Source organism: Triticum urartu, chromosome 6A (assembly GCF_056163025.1).
Source record: "Triticum urartu cultivar PI428250 chromosome 6A, HENAU_Tu73, whole genome shotgun sequence".
Lineage (NCBI taxonomy): Eukaryota > Viridiplantae > Streptophyta > Magnoliopsida > Poales > Poaceae > Triticum > Triticum urartu.
The window spans coordinates 53799027-53822803 of NC_141878.1; the positions used below are offsets into that span (position 1 = coordinate 53799027).

At 46.8% G+C, this 23777-nt stretch overlaps 1 protein-coding gene and 2 pseudogenes across 2 annotated transcripts; 1 reads left to right on the plus strand and 2 right to left on the minus strand.

Annotated features, from left to right (window-relative positions):
* Positions 1-2100: 2100 nt before the first annotated feature.
* LOC147963867 (disease resistance protein RGA4 pseudogene) lies at positions 2101-3502 on the minus strand (annotated as a pseudogene).
* Positions 3503-4780: 1278 nt separating this feature from the next.
* On the minus strand, positions 4781-5188 carry LOC147963868 (disease resistance protein Pik-2-like). The gene has a single exon (XM_087529739.1). It carries the CDS (start codon positions 5186-5188, stop codon positions 4781-4783), a length of 408 nt encoding a protein of 135 aa, XP_087385865.1.
* A 770-nt stretch (positions 5189-5958) lies between these two features.
* Positions 5959-16139, plus strand: LOC125516515 (disease resistance protein RGA5-like; annotated as a pseudogene). The gene is made up of 13 exons (XR_015609524.1): positions 5959-6086; positions 6370-7177; positions 7257-9316; positions 9520-9563; positions 10409-10611; positions 13512-13651; positions 13784-13874; positions 14448-14585; positions 14735-14959; positions 15075-15257; positions 15372-15539; positions 15887-15932; positions 16047-16139. The product of XR_015609524.1 is annotated as a disease resistance protein RGA5-like (transcript).
* Positions 16140-23777: the final 7638 nt, after the last annotated feature.

A 23777-nucleotide genomic window follows, 5' to 3' on the forward strand; every position in this document is an offset into this window, starting at 1 on the left:
GGATAGATGAAGAACTTGGGTCATTTATGAGCACCATAAATAGCAACAGTCCTTAGGAAAGGCTTTAGGTGAAACATGAAACAAGATAACTCCAACGAAAAGGTTGATGGATTTAAAATACCTCATTCTTAACAACATCTGAATCATGAAACATGAGCTCACGTTATCAAGAATGACATAATATCACCTCCAATAATATGGTAGAAAGAATTGCACTCCGGATTACACGAAGAAGAATACTTGAGTTCCTTAGAAAAGAATGTTGATGAACACTTCGAGAAGGAAATTAAATCCTTGATGAAACCATCATGTAGAACCTCCGGTAATAAAAGGATGATCAAACAAAAGGAAAGAGAAATTGAAAAACACAAGGTGAAACCTTGTAATGATTAGATGGACCCTCACGATGAAATAAATTGAGAGAGCTTGGAACTCCGGAAAAGAAAAGATGAAACAAGTGAAACCGAGAATTTGATGCGCCTCCGGAATAACGAATTGAATTTACACGATGAAACAAAGAATAAGAATTACATTATGCTTATCCTTCACCAATTAAATTGATGATAAACAACGGGTTTGGCATACTACTTATTCTCTTTGAAAAGGATTAAGATAGATATAGCGTCAACTTGAGAAAGTCTTCAACGAACCACCGGTAGGATTGAAACGACGAATGAATTAATATGATAAATGAAGGAAGAGGAACATTTGAACGAACCACCGTAAGAATTGAAAATGAACGAAGAGAAGATTAAGAAACACCGGGAAAAAAATAGCAAATGAATGAAGATGCTTGAGAGAAATTATATATGAGAGAACGAAGAGATCATGCACTAATTAGAGGATATTTGATCGATGCACGGGTAAAATTTAGAGAAAGAGAGCTGAAAGCTGAGAAATGAATAATATTTGAAAAGATGGCCTTCGGGGAAAAGAAATGGAAAAAAACAACTCATGAGATGCTCCGGATGGGTGAAAAGAATTCTCACATCAAAAACAATTACGAGAGGATGGCAACAAGCTAGAATCACGAATCTTGAAGAGAAATGGAGCAAGGTATGGAGGAAAACTCTTCTTCGGTCTTAAAATCCGAGAATGATGACGAGAAACAATACCATGAATCGTTGAGATACTCCGGAATAAGAAGAATAGAAAAGTTGAACCAGCGATGAAAAGAATTTGAAAGATCTTGGAGAAATACATATGACTGATGATGAGTCATTCTTACGTCAAACTTGGAGAATACTCCGGGAAAAATGAGAAGAGTCAGGTAAGATCCTGGAAAAAGACCTGTGGGTTAGGGCCCACTGAAAGAAACACCGTTGAAAAGGTCGCTTGGAAGATAGATTGCACCGGTTGAATTAAAAGACTTGAATGAGAGAACATCCTCGAAAGATCTTGAACGAATGCAGAGTGGAAACATGAGTCTTCGAGATATCTTTAGCTCTCCGGAACAATAGAATAGCGAGAAATGAATTATTATGAGGTGCACCGGTATGGAGAAACATTTGAAACAAGGAAAAATATATGGTCAACAAAGCTAGACTTGGTTCCACCGGAGAAGAAAAATAATGAATAATGATGAACTTGAAGCTTCGTTAGAATCTTCATGAGAATCGCCGGGTAAGAACATGAAGGAAAAGAATGGAGAAACTTCCATCAATAAAATGATACTTGATTGAGAAATCTTAGTCCTTGAAGAAAAAGGGTGGGTGGGTGGGAAAACAAAGATGACATAGAACGGATGAAAAGAACACCGTTGAGAAAGCTGAGATTGAATCTTGCGGATGTTGAAAATGAGCGGATCCACTTGCCGGTAGAGAAGAAATTTAGATGACAATCTCGATGATCACAAAGGATTTGTATTCACATAAGAACATGAGAACACCATTTAGAGAAGGTATGGAATCAACATTTGACTTCGAAGCAACTCGAATACCACACTCAAAACAAAACAAGAATTGGCTTGCAGAATAAGCTGGAACAAACATATGATAGAGATTTCGTCCGAAGTTTTCGTGGTGGGGCCTACACGGGCTCAATCGTACAGCACCATCATGTATAAGGCAGTGCACATGACATACGAAGCGTCCCCGAGTTGGCAAAGATATGAAATGCATGACACGCAAGCAAATGACGAGGCAACAACAGCGAATAACTGGACGACACCTGGCACATCGGTCTCGGGGTGTCACATGCTGTCATGTGCGGTGAACTCGCACCATATTTTCACCTTGGTCAAGTGTTTCATATGCTCCATGATCTGTGTGAATCCTTGGCTATTGTTGTCCACAACAAATCCGGCTAGAGTTTCCAATTTACTTCTCTCTGACAGCCAAGTCTGTAGCTTACTCATTCTCCGGCTTCCTACATCTTGTTGGAGTTTGAACTTTCCAAACAGATGAATTAAATATGGCAATTCCATGACTTCTATGGCCAGAATCTCTATACTGGTTCCTCTTAAATCTAGTGTTTCCAAAAGTTGAAGCTTCTTGATCTGTTTTGGAAGAACTGTAACTCCAGAAGCACCCCTGAGGCTTAGGTACCTTAGCAGTGACATGTTGCTGCATATTTCCTTGAGATGTTTGTCTCCCAAGTGTTCATCGCACTCTTCTAAATCCAAAACTCTAATCAGTTTGTACTTGGAAAAGTCCAACATTGAATTGTGCGCTTCACCAAAGATTGTCAGAGAACGGACAAGACTTAGATCCTTTGGATCCATTTTGGATCTTGCATCAGTTTTATGCTGCAGAGAAATCCAACGAATTTTACTCCCAGGTGGGGGATCCTTATCATATAACAAGGTAACAAAGTTCTCGGACATGGATCTGTGCAGAATGAACTCATGCATTATACCAGTTTTGCATGTCTTCACCTCTGCGCTGCTGCTGCTGCTGGCATCAATAGGCTGGATGATGCTCTGGTCGACCAGCTCATTGAAACTGGCAACAGCAACCTCAAGGGCACTGCATTTAGGCTCTGCTGTGATGAAACCTTCGGCTGACCAGTGCCTTATGAGGCTTCCTCTCCTGATTGGGCGACCACTTGGGTAAATACCGAGATAAAGCAAGCAGATCTTGATATCTTGCTTGCTTAGGCTGGTGTAGCTACGGACGAGCACACGCTTCATATTTGCTGACATATGATGTGTCTCCAGATGGCTGCCAAGGTTATTTCCCAGATCTGCCCATTGTCGCCGTCTATGATCGCCGTGCAACAACCGTGCTGTGGTAATAAGAGCAAGGGGCAGACCATCACATTTCCTTATTACTTCTGACTTAGCTCGGTATCATGGACTGTTGGTGGATACACCAAGGAAGCTTTCTCACAGAACAACTGTTTCGAGTGTTGCTCAGCAAGAGTTCTCATTATGTACACATGACATGACCATCACGACAGCTGCTTTTGATTGCTATGGTCTGAGTGGCTGTTGTGACAATAACTCTACTGTCGACCCCGGGAACCACAGGGAAAGCATCTTTTATATTGACCCAAAAGTCTCTCCGCATGTCATCGATTACAATGAAAAACCTATAATAGATAAAAGAAGTCAGAATAGAACACATTCCCTCTTCACACAAATCATGTTTCAGATAGCATGCATTCAAACAAGGAAATCGGTCGCCCAAGGGATTCTGACACTCTTCTAACAGTCTCAAATCAATAGGATCCTCGAACCGTTAGTCTCCACATGAACCTAGAGTTGAAGAAGGATTACTTTCTATTCCCTTCATGATTGTACCTTTCTTTTGATTGGATTCCTGCGGTAGGACTTCTTTTTTAGTAGGGTTTCTTGTAGCACAAGGCTTGTGAATCCTAGTCCGTGTTTGAAGTCCTTGATTTGCAATCGATCTTATCAGGAATTGTGTCGTGAGTTTTGTTGCTGTGCATAAAGTCGTTGTTCTACTAATCCGGCTATTATACCTCCGGCTTGTGTACTTTGTTTTCCATTATGAAGGGAACACATGCGGATGGAGGAAAATAGAAGAAGAAATTGGTAACTTGGTACTCTTAACCAAGCATATGGCTTAGTACTGTCTCATTTACATGAGCTTGTGTAATCTGAATTCTGAAGGCATGCATGCCAATATGGCCTAATTGTCTGCATGTACGCCAATGGCCGGCATAGGTATCTTTAACCATGCATATGTTTTTTAATTCAGTAACCAAAACCTTAATGGCTGGGAGAATCAAGTTGAATGTGCTAAAGTAAAAGATGCATTTTATTAGCTATGTAGTGTGGAGGCCAGTAATGGGCTGTATATATGTTGTGGACTCCAAGAGAAAAATGAGTAGAAAAACCAACAGAAACGGCATAAAAAGCTAGGGTAGAAAATATATTGTATACCTCTTGGTCCCAAGGCACTCTCTGAGGCTTGCACAGAGCATGTTATTGCTGAGACGGCAGGGGCTGCCTGCACTTCCACTACTACTACTAATGGTGGAATACATTCCAAGTTGCAGAGTATCTCCTTGAGAACATCTGTTGAGCCTTTCTCTGCAGCACAAACCCAAGCCCGTGCTTCGTATTCTCTCTCAGTTGTGTTGTACACATGCTTGGCGAGGAGAGTCTTCCTTATGCTACCAAACCCAACAAGGGAGATCACTTTGAGATCCATGGGTTGCTGGCCTTGCGGCGTTTCCCTTATCAGCTCCATGAGCTTGTCGTGGGGCGCATCCATACCCACTGCGGCCACCGAGGTGTCCGTTTCATCAGATGGTGCCTCTGACTCCAAAGTGTTGGATCCGCCGCCATACTCACTGGTGCTGTAGCTTGTTCTCAGCTTGGTGCGTCCTCGGATTTCTTCCTGAGATGACGGATCGCTGCAGCAAACTTGTTACGGGCATTCCTCGTCTTCATCCGGTGAAATTTCTTACCGATCCATGACACATCAGGCTTGAGTGTCACGCGGTGCGTGAAGCGGTCGATGCAGTCTTCGATATCGTACGCCAAGTCACGCACCATAGTGATCCAGACCTTATGCACGGGGTTGTCGCTCCACGGTGGACGATCTCCATCTTGTTGAATAGCAGCAGAAATCATCAAGGACTCACTTCTGATGTAACTGATGTCATGCTTCAGCTCTGCCCGCAGCTTGTGATTTTGTACCAAGTAATCCCAGAGCTTAGGGGCATTCCTGCCGGCCACACTGCCAGCCAGGTTGGCAGCCACGACTAATTCCGCCATCTCCACACTACCTCCTGCCTCTTGATTGATCAGACCATTACTGATACTGAATTTTGCCTTCGTTTCCCTCCCTCGCCTGGATACCAGAGAAAATGGATCGTTCAGCAACTCAACAACAGCTATGGCCACATAAATCCAGGAGATTATCAACAATTTTATTATCAGTAATGTTACTCCGTCACATCACGTTACACCAGACACAGATTTTTTCAGGGAAGAAATCAGCCACATAGAATTTTCTTGGATATCACATCAGACACAGATTTTCTTTTTCATAGGGAGGACATCAGCCACATAGAACTTTGTTGGGTAAGATATCAGACACACAGAATTTTCTTAGGGAAGATATTGGAGACAGAGATTTTTTTAGGTAAGACATTGCACCCACATAAATTAATAGAAGAAATAAGGCGCCTGGATAGCAGGTTTATCTTACTTACAATTAATTTTACATACATGAGTCAAGTCGCAACCATGGCCATCCAAACCCTGTGGCATTAGATTGTTTATCCTCACGGCAGCTCATTTTTCTCTGCATATTTTCGACCACATCTTTTGCAACAGTTTTCTTTGCCATGCTGTCCCCTCAGCATCTGTCCGTTTAGACGCTACGATCAAAGGCAGAAGCTGAGAGATGTTTGAGGGTCCCAATAGTCATATCGCTTGGTGCCATGGGACCCCAGCTTCTTTGGGAGCTCAACATGGCCTCATCTGATGCAGGCTGCCTATCGAAGAGGGATAGGGGGGGGGGGGGGGGGGGTGAGAAGACCGAGAAATTATAGTGGTAATTGAGTAGAGGGGCACCTGGTAATTATAGTGGTGGAGATCATGCAAGAGAAGGAATCTCCTGAGGTGCACAAGAACGTCGTCCTCTCAGATCTAACTCCTCCTAACAGTGGTGAGGCCCTTTCACCAAGTAATCGCACGCAGGACTACTTAACTTGTTTTCTTTCGATGGGCATAAGAATGGATAATTGTCATGCCATGTCGCATTGTGACCACGAGATTGTCGTCTTGTTTTGATTGCTTGTTCCTTGTTAAATTCTCGCGGGTGCCCGATTTAAACATTGTGCATTTTGCTTTGTCACACAGTTGATGGTTGCCTTTCTATAGTATACAGGGCACATGTGTACGCAATATCCATTAATTAATTTTACCTTTGTTTATGTGCCTGTGTTTAGATGTTTTGGGCGCCATGAGACCCCTTATTGGGAAGTTGGACATGCTTCTCCTTAGGGATGCTCCTCAGAAATGCTGCTCCAAGAGGATCAAGGACAGGATGCGCCTCCTCAAGGATGACGTTCAAAAGATAAGTTCCTACCTTGATGAACTATTAGAAGTGGAAGACCCTCCGCCAATGGCCATGTGCTGGATGAATGAGGCACGCGACCTGTCTTATGACATGGAGGATTACGTCGACAGCTTATTATTTGTGCCGCCTGAAGATCCCTCCCTTTTTGCCAACAACATCAAGGCCACCAGATCCCTCCGCAAATGGTTCAGTCGTGTCAAGACTTCCCAGACTCAGGTTATTAGTGCAGAAACGTTATCAGAATTCAGGAGGTATGTCCAGGAGGCCATTCAACGGCACCAGAGGTATAATCTCCATTCTTGCAGAACCTTGAGGCGTAGGTTTGTGTCCCATGGCCCTATGGTTCTTCCAAGGCCATATGAAGAAACTGCAGACATAGTAATCGATGGCCGGATGAATGAATTTATCAACTCACTGGCTACCGATGGGGACCAGCAGCTCAAGGTGCTTTCTGTTCTTGGATCTGCTTGTCTTGCTAAAACCACACTTGCTAGAGTGTTGTACAACCGATTTAGGAAGCAATACAATTGCCGAGCTTTCGTTCGAGTATCCAAGAAACCTGATATGAAGAAAATTTTCTGTGACATGCTCTCGCAACTACAGCGGCAACATCCTCCGCAACATTGTAGGGAAATTGATCTCATTCACGATATCAAGCAATATCTACAAGATAAAAGGTAGTGCCTTTTTTCTTCTTTCAAGATATATCAAAATTCCCATGTTCCCTAAACTCTAGAGTTGATTATCTGTATGCAGGTATTTAATTATTATTGATGATGTATGGGCTGCATCAGTATGGGATACTATTAATCATGTTTTTCCAAAGGGTAATCATGGCAGCAGAATAATAACAGCTACACAGATCGAAGATGTTGCATTAACATGTTGCTGCTATCAGTCAGAGTATGTTTTTGAGATGAAACACCTAGATGATGATCATTCTAGAAAGCTTTTCTTTAACAGACTTTTTTGCTCTGGAAGAGATTGTCCTGAACAGTTCAAAGATGTTCTAAATGAAATAGTTGAAACATGTGATGGTTTGCCGTTAGCCACAGCCAGCATAGCAAGTGTTTTAGCAAGCCAGCCTGTCATGTCAACTGATCTTTTGACATACATCCATCGGTCCTTAAGCTCTTGTTTCTCGGCATCAGAAAGAACTAGACAAGCACTGAATCTGAGCTTTAACAGTCTTCCTCAATATTTGAAGACATGTTTGCTTTATCTTAGTATGTATCCAGAGGACTACACAATCTTGAAGGATGATTTGGTGAAGCAATGGGTGGCTGAAGGTTTGATCTATACGACAGAAGGGCAAGACATCGGGAAAGTTGCAGAAAGCTATCTCGATCAACTTATTGGTAGAAGATTCATCCAACTGATATGTGTCAATTACAACAATGAGGTGTTATCCTGTGCAGTGCATGGCATGGTACATGATCTTATTGCACACAAATCTGCAGAAGAGAATTTCATTATGGCAATAGACTACAGCCGAAAGAAGGTGTCACTCTCTCAAAAGGTCCGTCGACTATCTCTGCTCTTTGGTAATGCAAAATATGCCAAGACACCAGCAAACATCACAAAGGCACAAGTTCGGTCACTTGGATTTTTTGGATTACTCGAGTCTATGCCTTGTATTACAGAGTTCAAGCTTCTTCGTGTCCTGAACCTTCAACTGTTCGGTCATGCTGGCGATGACGTTGGCCCTGTAGACCTCACTGGAATTTCAGAAATGTTTCAACTGAGATATTTGAAGATTGCAGGTAATGTCTGCATAAAACTGCCAAACCATGTGCTGCAATGTTTGGAAATACTGGATATTCCGGATGCAAGAGTTGCTTGTGTTCCACGAGATATCCATTTACCAAACTTGTTAGACCTTGGTCTTCCTGTTGATAAAAATCTGCTGGATTGGATTAACAGCAGGATGTCTCTCAGTGTGGAGAGAGTATGCAAGCTGCAGGATCTTCACCTGACCAGATCTTCTGCACTTTCTTCTGACCATCTGAATAGAAGCATGAGTTCTATTATATCTTTACTTGGAGGACATGGCAACCTGAAAACTTTAGTAGTGGCTCATGGCTCATCGGCTAAAAATGCTCGTGGCGCTTCAGACGTCACCCTGTCATGGGATCTCCTGGCACCCCCACTTCTCCAGAGATTTGAGTTCTCGCCACATAGCCATATCATGTTCTCACGAATTCCTCTGTGGATTGAGAAACATGGCAACCTAAGAATTTTGAAGATTGCAGTGAGGGAACTCCAGATGAGTTGTGTTGATATCCTCAGAGGATCGCCTACCCTCACTGCTCTCTCTCTCTGTATGTGGAGAAGGCGCCCTACGACAAGATCATCTTTGACAAGGCTGGGTTCTCAATTCTCAAGTACTTCAAGTTGAGGTTCACGAGTGACATAGCTTGGATAAAATTTGAGAAAGGTGCAATGCCTAATCTCTGGAAGCTCAAGCTAGTTTTCAATGCCATCCCCTCTTTTGAAAAAGATGGTACTGCACTCATCAGCATCGAGCATATGCCAGGCCTTAAAGAGATCTCCACAAATTTTGGGGGTGAAGCTCCTGATCTAGAGTATGCCTTGAGGACATTGGTTAGTAATCATCCGACCAATCCTATAATTAACATGCCATCAAATAAGACTCTGGGGGGAGAACAACCACATAGGAATCTGGAGCAAGAATTAGATGAGATTCTGAAGGAAGATCCATATGGGAATCTGGAGCAAGAATCGGATGAAATTCTGGAGGAACAAGAGCCAGATGAATACGATGAGAGATTAGAGAGGCGACAGGCTGATAAAAGGTACTACAAATGTTCCTTGTAAGCACAACGAAATATGCCCTCCTTTACTTCAACTTCTATGAGGCTGGGTGCACCCACTTGGTGCGGACGCCTCAATCAATAAAATCTTTCTTTTAAAGAAAAACATCAACGTCGATTCTTCAGTTAACCTGATATAATTCTTATATGTTCTAACGAAGCTAATGGTTATTGTAATCAATCAGGATTTCAAGGTCATCAGATCCATCTTCGCGTCTACATGTTCCAGGTATATTTTCTGTCAACTGGTGGTAATATAAATGTTTCGCCATCAAGTTAATAAAGTCACTTCAAGAGAAAACTAAGCAGCTTGTTCTATGTGATAAAAAAATTTGTCCCGGACTACCAATTCGGAAATGATTAATTTCTCCAACCGCTGACTTGTTAGAGATAGAGGCTTGAGCGGAAACCGGTGACCGTAGTCAACCCATCTAGTTTAGTTGCATCCGTCCGTCCATGACGTTGGCCTCTAGTTACAAATAAGACTTTGATCCTGTGCCAGCCGAATCAGAAAAGAATCCCTGATTGCACGTAGCCTGGATTTCAACCTCCTATTTTGTCTTGCACTTTCTTGTTTCATTGCTTGCTCAAGCGAGATGCATCTTCCCCTATTTTCTTGCCCCCAACCAATCACATTCACGGCTTGGACTGCAGCATGCACACCATGAAAACATGCCTAATTTCCGGTCTTATCTCTTTTCACTTATGCACCTTAGTTATGTGCTAAAATAGCATGCTTTATCAGATTAAAAAATAGCATGCTTTATTGTTATACAAACTAATTCCTCTTTTTCTTCGTAATTGAGTTGCATATCTCTTCACACAACATCAGTAACGATAGCAGGGGTATGCGTAAGCGAAGCCACCGTATCACTTTCCTGACAAAAAGACCTTGGGACATCTGGGGTGGTTCTTTGCTGCTTCTTTTCAATCGCGTCGTGTTTCATCGCTCAGTCGACCATGGAGAGCAGTCTCCTTTCTTAGTTGCTACTTTGGTTAATTCTTGGGGGCGTGTTGGGTTATATATATACTCTCTCTTCATGCAGGCACATGACATTTTTTTTTATTAAGCAGTACCAGTTGGTGCTTCTGAGATGGGAAGGGAGCCTGATGCGGAAATCCCTGCGGCACCAACTACTAATGATAACACGATGTTGTCGGTCAATCTCGAAGCATTTGCTAGGGAAAATTATCTGAGCACTAACTTGGAAAGTTCTGTAAAGGAGATGGAAAGAGTGGCAGGTTTAGAGGATCATCAGATGGAAGATAGCACACAGGTAATTTACACATTCCAACTGTTTTGAATTCTTCTGATCCTTCTTAGGGACGTAGCTACTTGGATTGGGGTGAAGTTAGGAAGTAATATTCTTGAGGTAAATAAATATATTTAAGTGACTAGTATGGAAGGTGGTAGATCCGCCTTCGAGCCTTCGGTTCTGCAGGGTGTGTACCTAGATTGTTTCTTCTAAATTAAATTGCTACAGGGGTAGTGATTTTATAGCTCACAAAGAGAAGTCTAACAATGTGCCTTTGAGTGGGTAATCAAAACAATTTTTTATTTTAACTCTAAGGCTATCCAGGATCTACTCGCAGATGAGTATGAGGTTGATTTAGAAAATATTAGATATTGTGTTAGAAGTTTAGCTTCTTCAAGTAGACCTAAATGGTAGGACGTGGAGTATCTGCTCCCGGGCTCAAATGCTCCATGGTGAACAGTAAATTAGAAGAAAAAAAGAGTAAACAAATTCAACAAATTCTGAAAAACAATCAGGTAAACTTTGACAAATATTTCGTGTGCTTGCATATTTATCATGACAGGACATTCGTGGAAGTCGTGGCGAAAAAACAAAATCGATGCTCCCAAAATGCTATTTTCGAAAGCATTTTGGAGTACTGAATTTTTTTTGCCATGACTTCCACGAATGTTATTTCATGATGAAATTTGTCAAGCATACCAAACACTTGCCAAAGTTTGTCACAATTTTTATTTTTATTTTTCGATTTTACTGTTCATCCCGAGCTTATTCGAGCTCGGGAGCAGAAGAGGACTTCTGTTAATGGTAAAGGTGCTTTTGTTGGAGGTAGTAGAGGTATAGAAGCGATAATTCAAAATGGCTCCCAAGAGCACGTGCTTCTGGCTGCAAGAACTAATTTTTCGGATGTCCAAAAAATGAAAAAATAAATGGATGTCTATTTTTTCGTGTCCTTTGTGTACATGTAAATTTTCATGAGAAAAAAAAAAACTTTTGTTGCGTGTGTATGAAAAAACAATTTTGATGCTTCAAGAAATGCTTCTTAGAGCACTTTCTTGCTTCAAGAAATGCTTGTGGGAATAGTATTTTAACTAAGTACAATATTATCAAAAGGGGCTGGAAAGGTAAAACTGAATAGATATACCCATATTAAAAGCACATGTTGAGTTTCAATCATTTTTATCTCAGCCATCAACGGCATTTTCCAGGAGTATCTCAGCCACAATTGGCTTTTCCTTGTATTACTGAGAATTAAATTTGGACGGAAAAGGAGGGAGACAAGTCCCACGCTCTCGATACGGCGTTACCACTATGAGTTTGTGGAAATTACCTACAACCTGGGTTTTGGTTACCGGGCGGTAAATTCAGTTACCGCCTGGCCTGTAATCGCGTATCTTGCCTCCCCCCCACCCCCCAACTGGGTAAATGGACTTTCCGGGCAAAAATCCTAGAAAATTTTGAATGAATTTTGTGCGGACTCAAATTTCATTAAGAACATCATGCTTTCCGGTAACCAGGAACAACCCCCCCCCCCCCCCCCCCCCCCCCGCGTCCCTGGTTTTTGCAAGCGAATATGTTGGAAATGATATGCATAAAACTGTTCCAATCTTTACTAACTCCAGGGGCAGTAGTACTAGTACAATCAGGCTCATGTCCTGGGCCTGCAGCTAGTGATTCTGTAGCGTGGCATCTTATAGCCGGACCTTGTACAGCCACCAGATTCCAGAGCTGTCAACGTGGGGACAGGAACCGCAACACGCCAGGTTTGCTGGACTAGCCGTTGATTTTTGCTGTGGAATCTGGGCCCTTGGGGATGAAAGAGAGGTTGACAGTGAGAACTGCCTGTCCTAAGCGTTCGTGTCACTGTCAAGGCGGTTTCCGTCAGAGCTTCCCCGGAGACAAACAGTGTGGTTCAGTTTGCAGAGAAATCACATCATGTTGGTTAGCCATCGGGTCACGAATGTATTATTGATCTTTTTCATCTTTATCTCCGGCTGAATTTGCAGCTGTCTCTAACATCATCGTTGTCTCCAGCTTATCCCGTCTAGGATGCTGGAGTTTCTAATGAGGTGTTTACTATGCGAAATTGCAATCTTTTGGTTTCTAGAACTTTTTTTAGGAAGTTCAAAACCTCTTTACGAGCTTTTCTTCTCACCTTTTATTTTTGCGGGGTGCTTTTATTCTTACTAGCCTTGCTATGGTAAACAAACAAGCTTTTCACATAGGGCCTAGAATAACGCTTTTTTTATCCATTGTTAAAAATGATCAGAGTATAGAAATTTTACTTATCCGGACGAGAAAATAAGACATCACAAATATTGTGGCTTTTCCAAAGTGAGCTTCTCTTCTCACTACACTTGTCATATAGACAAGCTTTTCATGTAGCACACCACGTCTTTTTGGTGGCTATAGCCGGTTTTAACTTTTTTAAGATGATAGCTTCCTTAACATAGCAGAGAGGAGCCGGGACTTGCATTTTCTGCAGTATTTTCATCTAGCTGAATCAGTAGTGGATATGTGGGTGGATTCAGCGCCGTCTTGCGCCTCCCAAAATGGATCATGTCGTTAGTATCAAAAGCTTTGCTCTTGGGATAGAATACCACTTTTGCAGTCCCAGTAGAATCCTCTTGAAAACAAAATCTGTAGTTGCAACAACAACAGACGATGCCAAGGTCTTTTTGATTCAAATAAAATTTGAAGTATTGTAGAGGACTGTAATTCCTAAGAATCTTACTATGAGGTTTGTTTGATTAAGTAAGATTGCAATTGTATGTTTATTTTCGTCTACATATCCTATGTATGTATGTAGTATGTACATACTGTCTTATTGTGCACTGTGTATATTTTTCCAAGCCGTTGACCAATTATGCCAAACTGCCAATTTTGCCAGCCATTTATACTGGTACTGTAATGCTTAATTCCAGAAAAAGCAGAGCAAAGATGAGGCGGACGAAGACTCATCCATCCACTCACCCCGGCGAGGGAGCCCTACACCGCCGCTGCTGTTGAAGAAGCCGGGCAAGATCGCTCTCCCCTCCCACGAGTCCACCATGGGCAGGTTCCTGTAACCTCAAACCCTCACCCCTCTTCTTTCGCATTTTTGTTTTCCTTGGACGTATTGCTCTTGCAGTCGTGCTGATTGATTTGATTTCACAGCGGTTGTGGTCAGCTGGGCTCCAGCGCGGGACAGGGACAGGATGCAGATCGGGATGTTCAAGGACGGCGACGGCAACCTGCTCGTCAACAAGGACGGCCTCCGCATCACCCCGCAGACCGAGGAAGGCGAGGTAAGCCACTAAAACATGACCGGGCACCCAAGATGAAAAATTCCTCCACGCGTCTGGTCTTAGCCGTTCATAGGAAAAGAACGTAGGGCTGCGCTCGGCATATTGGTAGTTGTATTGGTTTTCGTAATTTCATTGATGACATGAACAGATTTAGATATTAGGATGTGTGGTTGGATTAGCAGGTACGGAGCAGGGTTTCGTGTTCTTTTTCAGAACAACAATTGAGGACAAATGATACTATGTACTTCCTTCGTCCGGGATTAGTTGTCGCTCAAATGGATCTATCTAGACGTATTTCAATGCTAGATACATCCGTTTGAGCATCAACTAATTCCGTGCGGAGGGAATACATAGGTGATTTTCATGTGGGATATCCGCAAATGCAGTTGTTACAGAAATAATTTATGATGTATCCAGAATGCTGATGCTCACTTGCTTATAGTGGAAGATTGCTTTCTAACACCATTTCTTGTGGGAATTGTCTAATTACATTGTTGTTCTTAACTTGTTGTGTTCTTCATTCATCTAACTTGTGTCTCGCCTTCTTTCCGTTGCCATACTCGACTTCTCTAGGCTCCTCCTATAGAGCCGTTAGATAACCATCAGTTGAGCATACATGATCTGGAAGCAATCAAAGTGATTGGGAAAGGTAGTAGTGGAACCGTGCAATTGGTGCGCCAGAAATGGACTGGCCAGTTTCTTGCTCTCAAGGTATTGCCCAAAAAATAAATTATTTGATGATTTATAATTTTGGTTCCTTCTATTTCTTTCTGTAGAAAGTAGAAACTATAGTGGTAGTTATAATCTCTGATATTTTGCCTAGGGTCTTTACCCCCATTCATGTACTGTCATGTTTGCAGGTTATACAACTCAATATTCAGGAAAGCATACGCAAGCAACTTGCCTAGGAGTTGAAATTAAGTTTGTCAACACAGTGCCAATATGTTGTCACATGCTATCAGTGTTTCTATGTCAATGGTGTTATTTCTATTGCTTTGGAGTATATGGATGGAGGCTCTCTGGCTGATTTCCTGATGACTGCTAGAACCGTTCCAGAGGCCTACCTTGCTGCAATTTGTAAGCAGGCCAGTAAAATGACACATAAGTAACTACATAGGTTTTTCTTGTTATCAGAATGTTTTTTTTCACCTTAAGATCAAATAGACCTTTTCAATCGATAATTTTTACTTCCTCGAGCAGGTGTTGAAAGGACTGATGTACTTGCATCATGAGAAGCGCGTTATACACCGAGATCTGAAACCATCGAATATATTAATAAATCATAGGGGTGAAGTAAAGATATCAAATTTTGGTGTTAGTGCCATCATTTCTAGTTCTTCTGCAAAGCGAGATACATTTACTGGCACATTTAACTACATGGCGGTGGGTGAAAGTTTGTTTGACTTATATAAGCATGTCTTCCAGTGTGGCATGAAAAGACGGCCACCATTTTTTGTTTCAGCTACCAAATCTAAAATGCATATATACTCTTGACAGCCAGAAAGAATCAGCGGGCAGAAACATGCTGGAATGTGCCACTGGCAATTTCCCATATCCTCCTCGTGATAGCTTCTATGAACTTCTTGAAGCTGTTGTCGACCAACCATCACCTTCTGCACCATCAGACCAGTTTTCACCAGAGTTCTGTTCATTCATTTCTGCGTGGTATTTGTGCTTCTCCATTGCCTCCCCCCTCCTCCCCCCTCCCCCCCCCCCCCCCCCTGGTTAATCAATAACACTTGAGCAATATTTGCAATTTTTGCTGAGATTTAAACTGTGAGCTTAGTTACCATAGTGGGTTTTCTACCTTTTGCCTGTCAAGTAGTGATTCTCACGCCGAAATTCCTGCTCTGGAATATGCATGCCAACATCATCATATGTTTCTTTTTTTTACACTCACCTAGTCACCTTCATTTGTGGACAGATCAATTGATTTCCTTATTTTATTTACTGGAAGTCAGTGTCCAAAAAAGGCTAATATCTTTTTCTTAATTTCTTTCTGAATTTTTCAGTATGCAAAAAGAGGCTACAAATAGGTCATCTGCTCACATCCTATCAGTAAGGAAATTTCTGTCTGCTTCACAATTTGTATGTTCGTCCGAAAGCGTCATTTGACACAGCAAGCTCACTGATCTTTACCCATTTCTTCTATCTGTTGCCTCTGACACCCAGGCTCATCCATTCCTGAGCATGTATGACGACCTGAATATTGATCTTGCTGTCTACTTCAGGACCGCGGGATCTCCACTTGTCACCTTCAAGTAATGGTCCTATAACCCCACTGAAGAGTACTTACATGGTTACTGCAATTCCTTTATAATTCCAATGCTGTCGTATTCTCCTTTTCTTCCTAGAGGAGTCGCGTTGTGAGTCAGACAAATGCACAACCATGTTATTCCCCAGCGTGGAATTGATCATGCATGGGTAGTTGATCATCCATGTACCGTGATAGACTTTTTTTCCTACAGTGATAGCACTGTCAGATTACAAACACAAGTTCCTGGCAAAAAAAAAAGGATTACAGACACAAGTTCTCCCAGTACTCTACTGATAAAGTGACAACCTTAATCTAAAAAGAGATAATTTGTGTTCTGGCCATAAAAAGAGGCAATTGATGATCATCTTATAACCGGCATCACTCGTGTATAAGCATGTCAGTGAGCCGCATCAACATAGAAGGTTGTGCCACTACATTTTGTTCTCACGCTTCTATTGCAGAGGCAACTGGTGTCACGGATAATCTCAAATTTGAAGAATCCATTTCCTTTACAAAACAGATCTAGGGCCTTTTCTGGACTAGTGAATTAGCATGTTAAGCAACTGTCAATGTATCCTCAGTAAAAGGGTTTGGCTTATATGACTCACAACTGATAATGGGATGCTAAAAATGGCAGTGATAATTTTACCAATTGATAATCGCCTCTCAAAGAAAAGAGGTACTGGTGATAATCATTTGTGTTCACCAACATCGTCACCTGTGGACATCCAAAGAATAATAGTAAAACCAGAGCTCTGCTCAGTTTTACTTAATCACAGTGTCTATCAACTGATTATTCCTTTCTTTTTTGTCCCTACCACTAGCCTAACCATTTGTGCCTGCACTCTCACTGGAAAGGTGTCGGTGTACTAAAGTAGGGGTACCTTAGTACCCCGAACTTGTGCACGGGCAGTCGCAGCAACCCGCGGCAAGGCCTGCCGGGTAACCGCCAAGACCCTCCATGGCTACTTTAGAGCCATTCAAGCCTAGACCAAGGCCCCGGCAAGAGGAGCTTGCTGGGAAGAAAGCCGGACCCTGGCAAGAGGAGCTTGCCGGGAAGGCCTGTCGAGGCATACAAGACCCCGGCAAGAGGAGCTTGCCGGGAAGACCAACCAAAGCATCTCAAGAAGCTCGCTGCGGCGCATCGCGCGCCCCGACAAGACCCGGTGAGCGACAAGCTTCCGGACGCGACAAGACTACATCCGCGGCAGGCGCTTCCCGCGGCAAGCTACTACCCCGCAGCCCGCGCTCCAGCTCACCCACCAATGTGTCGCCCTGGGACCATTCCTGGCGTACGTGGCGGGAGGCTGTGCAGCCGGGGGCATGCGGTGGCAAGCAGGCGCTGACAAGCAGCCATCGTGGCAAACGGTGGCGTTCCTAGCGGTCCATCTCTGGGCCGTCTAGGTGACACAGACGGGCATTTAATGACCTTGTCCCCTGCCGTCAGAGTTAGGTAGGATGCGACATGTAGGCGGTGGAGCCAACTACCACCCCTTTTACCTTTTTACCCTCAGCTCTGTTGCCACGTGTCGGTGACCCCTTAGGCATATAAAAAGAGGCCCATGCGCAACAGAGAGGGGGGGACGGCCATTCCCACGCTCGCCCTCACCAGTCGCTGGAGTGTACTGTAGCACTCCGCGCTCTCGAGCAAGAACTCAATACAATCCAGACAAGCAGGAGTAGGGTTTTACGCATCCGTGCGGCCCGAACCTGGGTAAAATCGCTCGCGTGTCTCGCCTCGATCTGCTCTTTGTGCAACCATCGCCCCCGCCGAACCAAAAAGGGGCTCCGGTCCGCCGTGGTCCCATAGGTGCTCGAGGGACAGCCAAACCCCCCGACATCTTTGGCGCGCCAGGTAAGGGGCGTCGAGGTTGTGCGAACCTGATCCGGCGTTCTCGCGAGCCAGATCTTCATCGTCTTCACCGACATGCCGCCGAAGAAGAAGGCTTCGGAGGCGGCCGCTCTGTCCGCGCCGAACCCGCCGCCGCCGCCGGAGCAGACGGCCAGTGGGGGAGACGCTGGCGGAGGAACGGGCGTCGACGGCGGAACTCACGGTGTCGCCAGGTCCAAGGACAAGGCCGCGCTGCCCACCGGCGGCGTGGCCGACTCCCGCAACGACCGGGCGCACTCCAAGACTTCGGTGTCCGTACACGCACCGCGCCCGTCCCAGGAGGCGCGAGACCAGCAGCGTCATGGTACCCACGGTACCATACGCCTGCTGGGCCAAGATCAAGCTGGCGGATCTCGGAGGGCTCAAGACCATCATGCACACCAGCACGCTGGCCCGAGCGAGGCGCGGTCGCTTAGACGAGATACTGCTCCTTCTAACCTAGTTAGAAGTCCGAGCATATCCCGTTCTTCGCACCGTTTGCCACAGCCGCCTGCTAACCCAACAGAAGCTCCTAACCCAACAGAAGCTCTGGCGCGAGCTCAACTGCTCCTCGATTTCCCTCCAGCGGCAGACAAGGTCGACGACTGGAGGGCCACCATTCAGAGCCTCATCGGCTTCGCCAACGGCGACAACCTACGGTAGCCGAGCACATCGCAGCCGCGGCAAGTCAGCCAGACGCGAGCCGGTGGCAACCAGACTGGGGAGGGTGCGACCACCATGCACTCCCCACCCCGAAGGCCGAGATCGCCGGCCCGCCGGATCCACATCGACAGCGGCTCCACCGCGTCGTCAGATCCGCGAGCTCGTCGCGATCAATGCCAAGTTCTTCATGAACGGCAACAAGAAGACGCTCGCACTCGTATCGAGCGTCGAAGAGAAGCGCGGCGTCAGTCAGACCTGCGTGCTGGGCCCTCTGTTGACATGCACGCGCCGGAGAAACCGGACAACTTGCCGTACGCGGTGGGTTGCCCTGCGTTTACTCCTGAGCTGCGGCAAGTCCAGTGGCCCAACACGAAAAATTTCAAGCCAGACGTGCCGGAGAAGTACGACGGCAAGTCGCATCCATCGGAGTTCCTCAGCATCTACACCATCGCGGTGCAGGCTGCTGGAGGACGGGATGACAAGATCCTTGCCAACTACTTCCCGCTGGTGCTCAAGCCCAACGTCAGATCCTGGCTCATGCACTTGCCGGACAACTCCGTATCCTCCTGGGCGGACCTGTGCCATCAGTTTGTGGGCGCCTTCACAGGCGGCCACAAACCGCACGGCCAAGAGAGTGACCTTCACCTGCTCGTCCAGAAGGAAGGGGAGCCCCTGCGCCAGTACATCCAGAGGTTCAGCCGCGTACAGCACAACATCCCAAATATCCACCCTGCCGCGGTGATCAGCGCGTTCCATCAGAACGTGCGTAACCGCAGGATGCGGGAGGAGATGGCGATGTGCAAGATCCGGGACGTCAGCGAGCTATATGCCCTGGCGGACAAGTATGCACGCGCTGAGGAAGGAAGGAAGTTTCCTGGAGAAAGTACTGGAGCAGGAGGATCTGACAGCGATGACGCTGCCCCGGCGAAGAAGAACCGGCGGCGCAATAACAGGAAGAAGCAGAGCAAGGAGGTGCTAGTCGTTGAGCAGTCCAGCAGCGACGGCGGCGCCAAGCAAGCCAAAGTTGGCTGCTCCGGCAAGGAGATTGCCGCATGCGCCAACTGCCAGGCTGTGGCCGCCGCCGACAAGCAGGGCAGCTCCGGCAAGCAATACTGCAAGATTCACCGCACCAGGGGCCATGACCTCCAGAGCTGCAAGAAGGTCGAGCAGCTCGTCCAGCAACAGAGAGCTGAGTACGAGCGGCGCGACAAGGAAAGGGCCCAGGCAGGTGCTGGGGGATCCGGCCAGAAGCACTCCAGCCCGGAAGGGCGCCGCGACAAGGTCAAGCAGCGGCAAGGAGACAGGCCGCCCCGCGGTCGCGACAAGGATGAAGACGACGGCGACAGCGACGAAGACATGGATGATGTCGAGAACAGTGAGCAGGAGTTTCAGAAAGCCACGGAGGTTTTGTGCGTTGACGGTGGTGCTTCTCTGCATGCTTCACGCCGCCAACTCAAACAATGGGCGCGAGAAGTCAATGCAGCAGAACCACCCGTCGAGTCGCGTAGACTCCTGAAATGGTCCAGCACGCCTATCATCTTTGATGTTGAGGACCACCCTGATCGCACAACTGCGGTTGGGTGCTTGCCGATGTTGGTTTCGCCAACCATCCGCAACCTCAAGGTCACTAAGATGTTAGTTGACGGCGGGGCCGGCTTGAACCTGATCTCCTCCGCTGTACTCCAGAGACTCCAAATCCCTGACAGCGAGCTCGAAGAGACCGGCACATTCCAAGGAATCAGTCCGGGAAGGAGCAAGCCGAAGGGGAAGATCGCGCTGCCGGTGACATTTGGCAGCGAGCTAAACTTCAGGACTGAGAGGGTGACCTTCGACGTTGCCGATCTCCCATTACCTTACAATGGGATACTTGGCCGTCCGGCACTCGCCAAGTTCATGGCGGCCTCTCATTACGCCTACAACATGCTCAAGATGCCCGGCCCGATAAGTATCATCTCTGTCCCTGGCGACAAGCGAGATGCTCTTATCTGTGCCGACAAGATCTACCGGGAGGCAGCAGTCGCAGCAGAACCGCTTGCCGCTGAAGCTCCCGGGGGAAAGGAGAAGGCCAAGCCCGGCAAGTGCTCTGGCGCCCACTCCGGCAAGCGCACCTTTTCGGAGTGCTGCGCTGCTGTCGAGGACGCGCCATCGAGCTCCACCGGCAAGCGCAAGACCGAGTCCGGCAAGTGCTCTGGCGCCCACTCTGGCAAGCGCACCTCTCCGGAGTGCTGCGCTGCCGTCGAGGACGCGCCATCGAGCTCCGCCGGCAAGCACAAGACCAAGCCCTGCAAGTGCTCTGGTGCCCACTCCGGGAAGCGCACCTCTTCGGAGTGCTACGCTTCCGTCGAGGACGCACCATCGAGCTCCGCCGGCAAGTACAAGAAGACGATGGCAGCTCCGCCAGAAACTAAGAAGATGTACGCCAAGGAGGACGGCACTGGTGGTACCTTCACCATCAGTGCCACGCTTGACCCTAAATAGGAAAGCGCGCTCGTTGCTTTCCTGCGGGCGAATGTCGACGTGTTTGCATGGCAACCGTCTGACATCCCTGGTGTTCCCAGGAAAGTAATTGAGCACCACCTTGCCGTTTGTCCTCGCGCGCGGCCCGTCAAGCAGAAGGTCAGGAAACAGGCGGTGGAGCGCCAAGAATTCATAGCAGAAGAGATCAAGAAGTTGGAAGCAGCAGGCCTCGTCAGAGGAGTGCTCCATCCTACGTGGTTGGCCAATCCGGTAGTTGTGCGCAAGGCAAACGGGAAATGGAGGCTTTGTATTGACTTTACCGATGTCAATAAAGCTTGTCCCAAGGACCCATTTCCCTTGCCGCGCATCGACCGGATTGTTGACTCCACAGCCGGATGTGATTTGCTTTCATTTCTTGATGCGTACTCAGGATACCATCAGATCTTCATGGCAGAAGAAGATGAAGAGAAGACCGCATTCATTACACCATGTTGCACGTACTGCTTCGTGCGGATGCCTTTCGGTCTAAAGAATGTTGGTTCAACATTTGCAAGAGTTGTCCATATTGCTTTTGAGCCTCAGATACACAGAAATGTGGAAGCCTATATGGATGATATAGTGGTCAAGAGCAAGGACAGGGCAACTCTGATTCAAGATTTAGATGAGACCTTTGTGAATCTGCGCAAGATCAACCTCAAGCTGAACCCTGAGAAGTGTGTGTTTGGAGTTCCTTCCGGCAAGCTTCTCGGGTTCTTTGTGTCTCAGCGGGGAATCGAAGCCAACCCCGACAAGATCAGGGCCATCGAGCAGATTGAAGCACCAAGGCGCGTCAAGGATGTTCGAAGACTTGCCGGTTGCGTGGCTGCTCTCAGCAGGTTCATTTCTAGGTCTGCCGAGCGCGCCCTGCCATTTTTCAAGATATTGAAAAAGGCAGGTCCGATGCAGTGGACTCCGGAAGCGGAGGCTGCGCTCCAGGACCTGAAGAAATACCTGTCCTCCGCTCCAACACTTGTCGCGCCTAAGCCACAAGAGAAGTTGCTGCTGTACATAGCAGCAACCAATCAAGTGGTTAGTGCTGCGTTAGTTGCGGAGAGGGAGGCGGACGATGAGCCAGCAACCCCGGCCAGCCCGTCCGGCGACAAGCAGGGGGCTCCCCCGACAAGCTCTGGCCCCGACAAAGATGAACCCGCGCAGATGCACGAAGGTGTACGGAAGAAAATGGTGCAGCGCCCAGTTTACTTTGTCAGCTCCCTTCTACAGAGGGCTAGATCAAGGTACTCTGGTGTGCAGAAATTGCTTTTCGGCCTCCTCATGGCCTCGAGAAAGCTGCGCCATTACTTCCAAGTACACGAGATCACAGTTGTCACTCGCTTTCCGCTGAAGAGGATACTGCAGAATCCCGAAGCAACCGGCAGGATTGTCGAGTGGGCACTGGAACTGTCAAGCTTTGGCCTCAAGTTTGAAAGCACTTCAACTATCCAGAGCAGAGCATTGGCAGAGTTCATAGCAGAGTGGACGCCAACACCAGACGAGGAAACCCCAGAGATGAGCATCCCCGCCAAGGAGGCGGGCAGGGAGTGGCTGTTGTACTTTGATGGTGCCTTTTCGCTGCAAGGCGCCGGCGCTGGTGTGCTGCTTGTCGCACCCACCGGAGAGCACCTCAAGTACGCAGTCCAGATGCACTTTCCCAGGGAGCAAGCAACGAACAATACTGCAGAGTATGAGGGCTTGCTTGCCGGTCTCAGGATCGCAGCAGACCTTGGGATCAAGAAGCTCATTGTCAGGGGTGACTCACAGCTTGTCGTCCGCCAAGTGAACAAGGATTATCAGAGTCCGTTGATGGAAGCCTACGTCGACGAAGTGAGAAAGCTAGAAGAGCACTTTGACGGCCTGCAAATGGAACATGTTCCGAGAACCGAGAACGACGTTGCCGATGGCCTGTCAAAGTGCGCCGCACTTAGGTTACCTGTGGAACCAGGGGTCTTTGTGCTTAAGCTGACTCAACCGTCCGTGACTCCATCAACTGGGCAGAGCAAGAAAAGGAAGTTGGTTTCTGGCGACTATCTTCCGGCAGAGCTTCCTGAAGCTGCCGCCAAGAAGGTCCCCAAGATCAACGCCAAGAGCGCTGAGGAGCGTCTGCTCCGGCAGGCCCTAGGCCTTGTTCCGTTCGAGCAGAGGCTCCCGCCGAGTTTTGCTCCGGCAAACTCCCCGGGGAACGTCCTACTCCGGCAAGCCCCAGAACTTGTTCCGTTCGAGCAGAGGCTCCCGGCAAGTTTTGCTCCGGCAAACTTCCCGGGGAACGTTCTGCTCCGGCAAGCACCAGGCCTTGTTCTGTTCGAGCAGAGGCTCCCGACAAGTCTTGCTCCGGCAAGCTTGTCGGGGAACATCAAGCTCCGGCTGAGCCGCAGGCGCTCGCCGTAGAAGCGGATGTTCCCGCAGCAACTGATATGCCTTTAGTCCTTGTTGTCGAGCCACAGGCTCCAACATGGGCACAGCCGATCGTCCGTTTCCTTCAGACAGGAGAGCTTCCCGAAGAGCAAGAAGAAGCGGAAAGAGTAGCCCGGCAGTCAAGTATGTACCAGTTTGTCGATCAGACACTGTACAGAAGAAGACTCAATGGTGTGAAATTGAAGTGCATTCCCCGGGAAGATGGACA

Excerpts from the sequence above, each read along its gene's own strand:
- LOC147963868 (XM_087529739.1), bottom strand. The coding sequence starts at position 5,188 with ATGGCGGAATTAGTCGTGGCTGCCAACCTGGCTGGCAGTGTGGCCGGC.